The sequence below is a fragment of the Ochotona curzoniae genome, unplaced genomic scaffold (genome assembly GCF_017591425.1).
Source record: "Ochotona curzoniae isolate NIBS_2020 unplaced genomic scaffold, NIBS_Ocur_1.0 contig_1, whole genome shotgun sequence".
In the NCBI taxonomy this organism is placed as follows: Eukaryota; Metazoa; Chordata; class Mammalia; order Lagomorpha; family Ochotonidae; genus Ochotona; species Ochotona curzoniae.
This window is the reverse complement of record NW_024464918.1, coordinates 6,874,374-6,887,511: the sequence shown is the minus strand read 5'-3', so window position 1 is coordinate 6,887,511 and position 13,138 is coordinate 6,874,374. Positions and strand designations below refer to the sequence as shown.

The window sequence follows — 13,138 nt, the reverse complement described above, 5'->3', positions numbered from 1 at the left end:
GGCAGATTGTTTCCAGTTCTCTCCAGAAGCAAAATTTCTCAGCTCATTGCCAGTCTTCATCAAAGTGTAGGCTCCATGTAGCAAGGCCTGCTGTGCTTGAGCCAAGCAAAGCATGCAGAAAGCCTTTGGTCCAAGCTTCCTGTCTCAAGGTCTATGCACTGCCAAGTAGGAAGAGCTGGTACCTCTGACCTTCTAAAGAGCTCAGGGCATGGATGGTTTCAAATGACAGGTTTATTTGATTGAGCAATTGGTAGAAAAGAGTGTGACATCATCAGAAGAGAAGTTCCATGATGAAATTGATGAGAAGATTAACCCAGTACCTGTATGTCAGATACCGTATGTTTTCTCTAATATGAGATAACTTCCATCAAGAATCTCAATGCTAATATGGCTAGGGGTTGTTTTGCTCATCTTATGGAATGGCTCCTTCTTGTTTCAGTTTGCAGAATACATTAATTATTAAAGAGCAAGAGGGACTCATAGGTAGCTGTTTTGTCTAACTTGGGAAAGCAAATTAAACAGACCCTGCCTGGGACCAGGTGAAGTGTTTTTGCTTACTTGAAGTCAGTGATATCTCTCAGCACAGATCAGGTACCATCTGAGACAAGGGCCTCAGGATGATGCTCTATCCTGTAAGCTCACACTCCAAGCTCTCTTCCTTTGGCCTCCTGAGTCTGTCCCGTGTAGGGTTTTGAATACCACACAAGCCTTTGACTCTCATTACTGTGCTTCTTTCTTCCAGCTATGACCATGAGGGCCGCCTTACCAATGTGACCCGCCCCACGGGAGTGGTGACCAGTCTACACCGGGAAATGGAGAAATCCATCACCATTGACATTGAGAACTCCAATCGTGATGATGATGTCACTGTCATTACCAATCTGTCTTCAGTAGAGGCCTCCTACACAGTGGTACAAGGTAAGGTAGGCCCACAGACCCGGAACCCTGTCAAGTCCAAAGAAGTATTACCCAGCCTTTTATTCAAATGTCCACAGGAGGCAAACAACGCAAGGAGGTCATCTTGTAGAAATGATTTAATCAGAAGCAGGTGAATGTCCTCTGTACCCAAGCAGATGTTTAGACAGCTGGGAATGTCACATCTGGAAATGTCCATCTTACCCCCACAAATTCTCTTCTATCACCACTACTGTGCACCCACCCACATACTGAGAAAATCTGGTTCTTGTGGTTTCATTCTGATTTCTTCTTTCCCGCTTTTCTTTGTTGAGTTGATTGCCCTTGGAGAAGCGCTCTTTAAACAGTCTCTTGCCAAGACTGGAATCTCAAAGATTTCTAACCACCCCATGGTCATTGTGTTGTTAGACATGCCATACAGTCCCGGATGAGCACCAGGGCTGGCAAGAAAAGGAATTGTGTAGATTAATTTTTCTTTTAATTAAGATATAATGTCAGTGGATTAGCTAGTTGTCAGGGGATAAAAGTGTCCTCTCCGTAGATAAATGGTGACATTTTTGGACTATTATCCTGCGACAGAGCCCGTTTCAATGCATCTAGTTCTGCTCTGCCAAGTGATTAATGATGTAGACTCCATCCTTCTGCATGATGGCTGGTGGCTCAGGAGTGGCAGGCACACCTTGGCTCACTACTCTGAAGTCCGACGCCTCCGAGGGAACACAACCAGTCACATTTCCTTCCTGTAACTTCACAATAAAGGACAAGGTCAGAAGTCAGATTGACTAGTGTCGATTCCATTCGGGAAGATAAACACATGTTATCGGGGGTTCACGGGCTCCATCCTGCCCCTGCTGTTGGGGTCTCGTCAGAGTTCTCCCAAGTGGAGATGGCATCATGGTGGAGTCAGCAGCAGCAGCATAAGGGAAGGAGGCCTTTAGCTCCTGGTGTTCTGGAAGATTCTGGGACTTGCACTGAACTAGATCTGACCTCTGGTTAGCCCATCAACCTCTGGCTAGATAGTGGACAAAAGGGCAAAAACAAATCAAGTCGTTTTCCTTTCATTTATTTTCTCTCACTATAAGCTAAAATATATATGTTAAAGTTCAGGAATTTGATTGACACAAATTGTGTAGGCAATAGACATCTTTAAATGTTTAAATGTACTATTAATAGTCTTGAGTGAGTAAAAGAAAAATATCACGGCATAATTATTTCTGGAGTGCCACATCCTAATAATGTTTTTCTTCACATGGATCAGTAGCATCTCTGCTACTTACCTTCACATTGTATGTGTGCTAATTGAAGGCAGCCTTGGAGTGACAGCTGCACAGTGCCATGGAAACCTACAAAAATAGGGGCTCTATTCTCTCCCGAGTAATAGAGTGAATAATTTGTTTTCCCACCCCCCACCCCTACTTACACTTTTCCAGATCAAGTGAGGAACAGCTACCAGCTCTGCAACAACGGTACCCTGAGGGTGATGTACGCAAATGGCATGGGTGTCAGCTTCCACAGCGAGCCCCACGTCCTAGCGGGCACCATTACCCCCACCATCGGGCGCTGCAACATCTCCCTGCCCATGGAGAATGGCTTAAACTCCATCGAGTGGCGTTTGCGAAAGGAGCAGATCAAAGGCAAAGTCACCATCTTTGGCAGGAAGCTCCGGGTAAGTGGCTCCCCAAGACTTCCTGTCCCGGAAGGGGAGAAAATGCCCCTTTCCCTCACAGCTGCATGAAGCTCTCAGATGCCAAGCCCCACCATCCCTTTCTCTCCTGGAAAAAGACAAGCTTTTCCCTCGGAAAGTGGAAGCCATATCCTCCAGGATTCCTACCCTGGGGGACACATGCTCCATTGCTGGGGAGATGTTCCACACAGCCTAGGGACAGCTCCACTCTTCCTCAGTCCTCACAACACAGCCAGTTGAATGAAGGAATTAGGCCAAGGGACAGCAAAGCATTAGAAACATATTCACTCAACTCAGGAGGTCATCCACACGGGAGTACAGGCTGCTGCTGGATGACCACAGGTGAGGTGAGGAGACAGCTGTGACTCTAGGGTCAGAAGGGATCCTGAAAGAGGAAGTGAGGTAACAACCACCGAAAGGACAACCACATTGAGCCACAGCAGGGAGTTGGAACCAGCACTAGCTGCTCGCACAAGGCAACCTGCCCAAAGTTGCATCTTTTACAAACTCACCTATCACATTTATTGAGGACTTTCATGATGCAAAGTCTGTGTGAAATGGTTTGCTTCTATGATCATATTTGACTCTTTTCAGCAGTCCCATAAGGAGGCTGTTATTACTTCCATTTTTTAGGGAAGGAAACATAGGCTCAGGGAAGCTAAATAGCCTATCCAAGGACACAATGGCTAGGGAATAACCAAGGCAGGACTCAGCTCGAGCCCTGTCTTTCTGTCTGGCTTACGTTCCATGAGTCACACCTGCTACACTCTGCAATTTCCTGTTTGTCTTTGCTGTCATGCACATCATCACAGTGCCAGGGCATTCTGTACTGGTCACTTATCTGTCACCATAAGGAACCAGTGCCTCCCATCATGTTAACCCTTCCCAGGGGGGGAATCGAGTCCTGGAGATTTCAGTTTGCGATCAGCACATTGGCCGCCTACATAAAGTCAAGCACTGCACTCTGCCCTTGGCAAATATTAGGCCACTTGAAAAAGTGCATGGAAAATGAAATTAGAAGATAAGTCTGGGTACAAAACTATTGAAATCCACACATAGTTTTTTTCCTTTCCATCAACTTATTGAAGATGCCTCCTGTGGTACTCGGAGCATAGTTCCTGCAAGTCATATTCAGGAGCGGGAAGAGGTGTGAGGGAGGGGCAGATAATTTGTAAATGAATAAATGGCTAAAATGATCGCACATCGAAATAACATTAGGAAGACCTTAAATAATGGAACAAGGTAGAACTCAATAAATGCATTAGAATTCCTGAGGGCCGAAGGCTCCACACAGGCAATACTTGGGACCTGACTTTGGCCATGTGGCTGGCTTGGAAGCCTGTCTCCCAGGTGGCTCCCCCAGTCAAGCCATTCTGCATGAAGATTCCACCTTTGTCTGGTTGAAGTTTAATTCTCCGTGTTAGGTTATCAGTAGTCTCCCGTGTTTTTCTTCCTCTGCCAGTATCAGCAAAGTTGCAAGCTGCAGTATCATTCTAAAGACAAAAATGGAATGAGATTAGTAGCTAAATCCTTAATGACTGGATTTCAGGGCTGTGTAATTGATTTTTGATATGCTGCACTGTAGAAGTTGATTATAAGCAGTAATCGTGCCTTTTCTCTGATAAATCAGTTATGCATTTTGACTAAGTTTTCAAAATAAAAATAAATGTCCTAAAATAAAATGGCTATAATTCCAACTCTGAATATTTAAAAAATCTTAATAATAGTACTTGTGGTAATTAGCAGAAGTTAGGCACACAAGTCTTATAACTGAATTTCTGCCAGGGTTAGATTTGCTGGCATCATGTTTATGCAAATCAAAACACAGCTTTATCTATCAACACCTCAACATTTAATTGTCTGGTGTTAGTTCCTGTAACAATAATCACATATCCATTTAGCTCTCTTAAATGAAAATCACTATGAGATTATAACAGGTTGAGTGGACTGAAAATGTAATTTGAAAATGAGGGAGAAAGCCTGGAATTTATTTGCATCTCATTTATTTTAATTCACTTCATAAACTGTTTCGTGAATGAAATAAAAGCAACTCCTGGAAATTTCAGGGGAGCAGTTGAAAGAAGATATAAGGGAAGGAGAGGTGGCTTAAGAGATGTGTGGACCAGCCTTAACCTCAGAACTCTCAGGAGCATGTGGGTGAGACTTCCCAGCCCCTAAGCTAAAGGTATCTCTTGGTCTCCATAGGGTTTATAAGCTATCTCAGCCAATGATAATACAGTCTTGGCATTGCTTTCCACACCAGTTCTGCTGTTCAGTGGGGCTGTAAAATTTTTCATTAGGAAGATTCTTACTGAGTGCCAGTACCCACCCAGCCCTGCCAGGATGAGGAGACAATAGACAGAGAAAGAGCAATAAATCCTCCCCACCAAGGAGCCCTTCATCAGTGACAGGCAACGTCAGTGCAGTTCTCATTGTCCTGAAGGGCACAGGGCAAGGGAAGTAGGTGTGCATCGGTGGGGAACGGAATGCAAAGGCCAGGGACCTCATGCATCACCGTCCACACTGGTGTGACTTCACTTGCACAATATTCTCTGGTATCTCTGCCTTGTGGCCCTCCTCCTGGAAGCACATGGCTTCCAAGTTTGTTGCAGGAGGGGAAAAGAGAGTAGATGCTCGAAGGGACTTCCTGAGCAAGCCAGGGCACAGCATTCGTCTCTTGCACCCTATCTGGGAGGAAAAGGTTTGTGTGGCTTCAGCCTCATCCTGAGGAAGTAGAGAAAGTGTTGTCTTTTCTGAGTGCCTAAGATGGAGGAAGGGAAAACCATGTTTGTGATCACACAGCAGGGTCTTGGCTATGCTGACTGTCAGGGTTGACATGGAATGAGCAGGGGAAGGGGGAACTTCAGAGAAGAGTTGGAACCCATCCTGAAGAGCGGTAAGAGTTGGCAAAGATATGGGGAAGAGGGGATCAGACAGAGGGCACTGCCTGGGAGAAGCCAGAAGGTCAAAGAGGATAATGTTGTTTCTGAAAACCTCAGTCATTCAATGTGGCCAGAGAGAAGGCATGTGTATTATACTGTAAGGGTATTCCTATTCACATCCCAACTGCTCCATGATCCAGCTCCCTGCTATTAGGCTAGTGCACCTAGGAAGGCAACAAAGGATGACCCAAGAACTGGGAAACTAGGGTGGATTCCAAATTCCTGGATTCTGTTTGGCCCAACCCCAGCCATTGCAGCCCTTTAGGGAGTGAATCAGTGGATGGAAGATCTCTCTCTCCCTCCATCCATCCCTCCCTCCCTCCATCCATCCATCCCTCCCTCATTTTAGAGAGATACTTGTATTTATTTGAAAGGCAGAGTGACAGAGAGGAGAGATTGGGAGAGAGATCCTCTATCTGCCAGTTCACCCCTTACCACCACCAAATGGCCTCAAAAGCCAGGACTCAGCCAAAGCTAGGAGCCAGGAACCACATCAGGATCTTCCACGTGGGCACAGGGGCCCGATGGCTATGACCATCCTCCAGTGCTTTTGCTAGTGCATCTGAAAACTGGATCAGAAAGGAAGCAGCTGGGATCCAAACCTATGCCCACGTGGGATGCAGGCATCACAAGTAGTGGCCCACCTACTATGCCACAATGCCAGCCCCAAAATAAATCTTGGAAAACAAAACAAAAAAAAATTAGTGTGTTGGCCAGGGGCAGTTACAGAGAAGGCAAAATTACGCCAGGGTGGCATTTATCCCAAGGACAACAGGGATCTGTACCAGGGCCTAATTAGCGGAGTGATGTACTGGGATGTATAGCAGTAGAAATATCTCTCTGGCTTCCTCGGATGCAGAGGAAGATTGATCAGACAGGAGCAGGATAGGAGAAGAGGGACAGCAACGAGGCTGCTGCATGAATCCAAGTAAGAAACCAAATCGCTGGCAGGAAGAGAGAGAAGCAGGAGGGAGAGGGCTGAGAGAGAAAGAACACACACTTAGCAGGATTCTACCACTAACAGAGCAGCTCAGCTGTGCCAACTTTTGAGGGGGCATGCTCATAATCATTAGGGGACCATCCATTCCTGTTGAACTGCCCTGCTGGGCTGGGTAAGGAAAAGAGGCTGGAGGCTAAAACCTAAGTCATGGACATAAAACTCCAATGGCCTCCTCTCTCATCTTTGCCATGCAGAAGACACCAATGGACTTGAAAAAGCAACTGTTTAAACCACCACCAAATCAACATTGCTCCCTTTGCAGTGAGACAGCAACTCAGGGCCTCACATACACACACACACGCACACGCACACGCACACGCACACACACACACACACACACACACACACACAGCTTGCTCCTTTCTAGAGTCCAGGAAGCAGCTGGGAGTCCAGCCAGGTTGGAGATGGACAGGTCCAAGATCCTGAGCACCCTTAAGGTTCAGGGAGAACTGGAAGTCTCATGACAGTTCCATGAAGTGCTCTATGAAAGTGTAGCCGACATGGGTCCCCTTTGCTCCCATAATCCTCCACTCAGCCACATCTCTTAGCAGGTGAAAGTGTCAACAGCCCCTCCTGCGGACACATAAGGGGACTGACGGGTAGCCCAGGGCCACACCTTTCTAGCCAAAAGCTTAACCATGCTTTATCCCTGCTCAGACTCAGGGAAGCAAAGATTGTCACTGTGCCTCCCAAGGACTGCCTGAGGAACATCCTGTGCAAGGGTCCTCTTCCCTGCCTCCCTCCCCTCTCGTCTTTCCCCTGGCCATTCAGGAACACAGGCAGTCGCCTGGCCAAGCCTCTGCAAGCTCTGAAAGCACAGCGACCCTTTCCCCAGTAGATCTGCAGTGACAAGCACCATGTGCTGGTGACAAGCAAAGATGTGGTGATCATGCCCTCTTGAGGCTCCTTCTGGAAAGTGCTCTGAGTGGGAACGCTCCTCCTACCAGCAGAGACTGCAGGCTCAAAGCACACATCCCTGCATCTGCTGGAATCTTCCTGCTGAAGGCCTTAGGATGAGCTCATCCCGCTAGCCTAATAGAAGCACGTGTTGTCTTGGCTAACAGACCACCGCAGGAGAGGAGCTGTCTGGCCAGTCTCCCTGACATCAACAGGTAGACACTGGTTTTCTCTGCCCTGTCTCCCAGCAGACTTTCCCTTGGCAGTTGACGTAGCTTTCTCCTACAGAACACTAGTGACTTTTTCACATTGGGGAGATCAGGTCGATGTGGTCAAAGTTGACCCCCGGGCTTACATCATCTAGATTTAGCAAAATCAGATGGAAAAGGAAGGCATCTCCCCTGAGTTTTGTTTTTTATTCCAATGGGAGAGCTGCGATTGACCTAGAGCATATGGAGCTCAGGTCCCTAAGGCAAACACTGCTTAAGGACGTAGGAATCTGAGATTGGCAGGTCCCAGTCCCATACCCACACTTGTGTCTTATAATGGACATTTCTGGAAACCACCTAAGCTAGGGGAGCCTGGGAGAGGGGGTGCACCTGTGCACTAAGAAAGAAAGAAGAGATGCTAGATTAAAACTCTCATCCTGCAGAAGCAGTTTGCATCCTCTGTCCCTCCAAACTCATGCCTTTTAGCACCTGTCAGGGCTCTGAGGCCTCCACCCTCTCCCCCAGCCAGCCATGGTCCTGGGCTTTTGAAAGGGAAAACCGAAACCACTCCCTTCTGTGAAAACTTCTGCTCCTCTCCTAAAAGGGATTTTGTCCATGCTTCTCTCTGGAAAAGGCAGGCACACAGCTTCCCATTAGGATGTTTCTTCATAATTAGGATTTCCATTGAGATGGCAGAAGGAAGAAACAGTCACACGTGTAGGTAGCAGCACACAAAAGCCAAGTTGCCTCCCGGATAGTCCTCCACCATCACGTTGGAGAGAAGTGGGAATGAGCAATTCTGCCTTGGTGTCTATATGACTAATATGATATTGCAGTTCCATTTCGGCATGTGTCACTGAGAGAAATTCTGAACATAATTTCTGTTATATTATGAATAATAGCGTAATATTATCAGATGGGCTAATATAATACAGTAAGAGTTGTACAACTAAAATGACTTACAATAAATTGAATATTGGCTTAAATAACACATAAGTAGGGGCTGGCATTGTGGTGCCACTTGGGTCTCCCACATCCCATATCAGAGTGACTGACTTGAGTTTCAATCCAGTTTTCTGCTATTACACACCCAGAGAGGTAGCAGGTGGTGACCTGAATCCTAGAGTTCCTGTCACCTATGTGGAAGACTTGAACTGAATTTCGGGCACCTGGCTTGGGCCTGGCCCACCCCTGACTGTTATGGTCATTTGGTTAATGAACCAGCAAATAGAAGATATTTAAAATCTCTAGATTCTCTCTCTCTATCTCTCTCTCTTTCTCTATCTCTCTATCTGTATCTCTCTCCATAATAAATGCAAGGGTAAGCCTTTATAAAACATTACTTAATGACTTCCCTGAGGAAGCATTATTTTGGGACAGTCAACTTTCCAATTTTTGTAAGGTGCAGTGGAAAAAATGAAGAGCCCTCTTGGGACTTCCACCTTAGCAAGAGAAATAATCAAAGAAGTTTACTAATAAGATAAAGAAAGGGCAAGAGGTGCTATGACGAACAGTGTAGGGTGGAGATAACGGGGAACCTATTATTTATGTTAAGGCTGCTCAAAGAAAATGGTATTTGAGCCAGGAATTGAATGAAGAGTTGGTAGGAATTTTCCAGGCCTTGGCTGCAGGGGAAGGAAATCTTTGCAGGCTAAGGCATGTGCAAAGGCCCACAGGCAGAGCCCACTGCTTACTTTACGAGCCAAAGTAGAGTCAGTGTGGCTGGGGTCAACCAGCTGAGAGTGGAGCGCCGGGACGAGACCTTGCCGGTCTTCGTAAGGACCGTGGTAACACTGACCGACTGACGAAGGTGCAGGAGCACTCATGTCTGGCAGCCTTCGTGGCAGCCAGAAAACCCATTAAGTGCCTGATTCCAGCAAATTCTGCTTCAGGAGTGATAAAGTTTGGTTATCCGGGTTGTCTGGGTTGAGTCTCCCTTCTCTGCCACATCTTTGCCAGTGGGCCATCTACCTCCCCTGGAGTCTTCCTGGCATCACCTGCAAACTAACTTCTCTGTCTTTGCAGGGCCCTCACTCAACTCCTGGGCTCTCACGTGTCGATCTCCCCACCTGGGATATTCTCCCTGCCCCCTTCTCTCATCCTTGTCTGCTGAAGTCTTTGAGTCCCCAACTGAAGAGGTGTTTCTGGGAAATCATACACAGTCAGACCCGATTCTAATTATGTGGCTCACCTCCCCTCCCAGAGCTCTTTTCCTGTATCTACTGGCATTAGCCAACTCATGTTTGCAGGTGTTGGCTCATCTGTCTTGACTGGCCTCTGACACCTCCTGTCCACAAGGACTGGGGCCTCAGCATCTCGCAAACTTCAGTGTCAATCATCATGCCAAGTGCATACTAGGTGCTATGTAGTGAAGCGATGTAATTTTCAGGAGATGTCGTGGAAAACTTCTCCTTCCCATTTCTATACATTTCAGTTCCCAAGACCTTCCCAGCATGAAAGCCTGTCAGATAGATAATTTGGGGATGTCAGACATGCTGGTCACATTTTCTATTCTGTTTTGCATGTTAGAATTTGAGATTCTCAGAAACGGCAGGGTTGTTATCCTGAGGTGATTCACAAGCATTTGTTGAACATCACATCTTTTCCAAAGAGTAGAGACGCTAAAGAAGGTGCCTACCCAGCAGGCTACCACAGACGGGGAGACTGAGGCACAAACAAATGGCGATGATCTGGCTTCCGAGTAACATCCCTAATGAAATGCCAAAGCTGTAACTCCAATCCAGGGCCTTCTGCCGTCTCACCTTCCCACCATCCGAAACTCCTGTTTGCTTGAGGAATGCATTATTTAATGTGTTTACTGAGGCTTCCCCTTCTAATGATGCATTATTTAAGGTAATATTAAATTTATACCAAGTTGTTTTTGTCTGCACAAGCACTGATCCCTGTGTAGCTTTGAGTCTTGCTGCCTGGGAGCTGGGGAGAGCTGCCTTTCAAATCCCAGAGGACTGACCCAGGCAGAAAATGGCAATGTCATCTAAGCCAGGCTTTCCTTGTGGGCAGGTGAGGAACTCAACTCCCCCAGGCAGGCGTTTCTGCTCTTAAACGTTGTGAGATGTGGGGGAGCTCACCTCTTCGCTTGCTCATCTTCTTCCAGTCGCCCGTCCTCCCAGCCACACAAGCACAGGGTTCTTCTGTCCATCTAACTGAAATCTCTCCTGCTGTGTTGCAGGTCCGTCTCCTGGCGGGCATCCAGCCTGGTCTCATTTCCTCCTCCAATCCCAGCCCTCATCCTTGCCCCTGGAGCTAAGTTAGAGTCCCCCCATTACAGGCCCAGCAGGGCCATTTCCATGACAGCGTTTCCTTCTCCCTGGGTTTTTTATGAGCCTCCTTGTGACAGGCGTGTGCTTGGTGAGATGAAAACATTGAAGGGAGAAATTCCGCAGGGAAAGCCACTTCCCAAAGCCTGCCCTCTGCAGAAATAAAACCCATGCTAAATAGCAAAGTTTTATTAACTGGGGAAGCGAGGCTGAGGAAAATGCCCGATAATTAAAAATAATGGCTTCCTTGCAAACACAAAATCGTATTAATTTAAAAATTGGTTTCTCTATCACTGAATTCCTACCGAGCCGGCTGGGAAGAGAATTGTGCTGATCCTGGCAGTGAAAATAATTCAAAATAACTTTTATGTTCTCCAGGAAGCCTCAAGGTTAATTTAAATATTGCTAGACGGGTAATTTAATTCTAAATAAGAGAACAGTGTGGCTGAATTAAAGCTCGTGCACGCTCTAAACTGGGGGGCAGGTAGCCACCAGGGGCCAAACAAGTCCACAGGAGACTCCATCATCTCACACCCCATCACTCAGACACCTGCTCTTTCCAGAAGTCACCCTCCAAATGAAAGACATTTGGTTGGATTACACAAGTGACCTGAACTCCACAGCCCAGCTTCCAACAGATTGAGTTTATTGAATTATTAGAAGGATTGAGCATTTGAATAGAAATTTGACCTTTCAAATGTTAATTTAGGCTAATACTGTCATCAAGTCCTATTCCTGGGGGTGTGGTGAGGTTGGGAGTAGAGCTCACCCTGCATTGACCATGGCTAATAGTTAGCACTTAGTATTGCTCGCTCATTTGTTGGTGTACATGGACCAGGTGCAGCTGCACCAGGATCACTGATAGCTGAGAGTTGGAGCTGATTGAACCCATTGCCTGTGTGTAACATAGTTCCTACTTGTTTTGCAAGAATTATAATAAGACTATATATATATATATTTATATTTATATATTTATATATATATATAAAGTACTTAACATACTACCTGTCAAAGTGTTAGGAGCTTACATAACTTCAGAACGAATAGTTTTAACTGGCAGTAGTCGATATAGAAAGAGCAGAGTCTGACGCAGAGGGTAAGCTGTTTATTTCCTTATGACCTACAAGGTAAGCCGAGGATGACTGTTGGAGAGTCAGTAGAGTTGCTGATTCTTTTTCCCTGTGCTGGCATAAGCCAGTCCTGGAGATTGCCACCCTCAAAGATCACTTCGTATTCACAAGATAGATGCTAGAGCTCAGCCATCCCATTCATATTTCATTGAGCAAATAAGGAAAATGGGAAGGGCAGAAAGTTTCTTACCTCCCATGTGAGTCAATTCTTGTTAAAAATCTGCCCCAGTCATGTCAGCAACCAGCTACCAGTTACCTCTATGTGCCCTTCCCTATGTGTCTCTGTCAAAACAGAATTATTCCTCATCTTCTTTCCTCCCCTCCAAAAGAAGCTACAAAGCCTCCGAGATCTATGGCAGTACAGTATAGACCCTTCATAAAGATGTACCATGCCGGACACTAAAGCTGGTCAAATCTCTGAGAGGGTAACTGGTGGAAATCCACAAACATAATCTTTACTGCCTCAGGGCTGTGCAACCTCCAACAAGTTGTGTAACCTCTGTTTCATTCTGTTTCCTCATTGGTCCTATGAGCATCAATCCAAACCAGGGATGCAGAGAAACTGACCCAATGCACCAGGTGGTAAAGTCAGTATAGCCATCTTCATCAACACCATTGCTAAGTGCTGGGGGATCGTTAGGGTAAAGGGAGGAGAAAACAGCCAGATCTGGAGCCTCTCCCTCATGCCTGTTTCCATCTTCCCCACTTGAGGCAGCATCCTCTGGGGACGTCTGGCTTTGCCGCCAGCATGTTGGCCTCATCTCAATCACTTCCAGGCATCCACTCAAGGCCAGCTGAGCCCCAGGAGTCCCTCTCCTTTGCCCCACCACCACCGGCGTGTAGTCTGCCAGCTCTGCATTCTGGGACACACCTTCTGCTCTGATCAGATCAGCTTCTGGATCTATTATGTCTGATGTGTTCCACTCTCTCATTCATACCTGAGCAAATTACTTCTCCCCTCTGTTGGAATCCCCACAGCCGTGCTAAGATCGCCCCACTGATGCTATACTTCTGCAACAGTGACAAGACTTGGTCCTAGATAGTGGAAATGAAGTTCACTCTGGACTGAGTCTTTGTACAACC

At 46.5% G+C, this 13,138-nt stretch overlaps 1 protein-coding gene across 5 annotated transcripts in view; it reads left to right on the top strand.

The window, feature by feature from the left end:
- TENM2 (teneurin transmembrane protein 2) overlaps positions 1-13,138 on the top strand; it is an 884,000-nt gene that overhangs the window by 854,190 nt on the left and 16,672 nt on the right. For all 5 annotated transcript variants that reach the window (XM_040984305.1, XM_040984174.1, XM_040984151.1 and 2 more), the window contains 2 exons: positions 743-918; positions 2,346-2,581. In XM_040984305.1, coding sequence (XP_040840239.1) covers positions 743-918; positions 2,346-2,581 — 412 coding nt within the window. The remainder of the gene's footprint in view (positions 1-742; positions 919-2,345; positions 2,582-13,138) is intronic.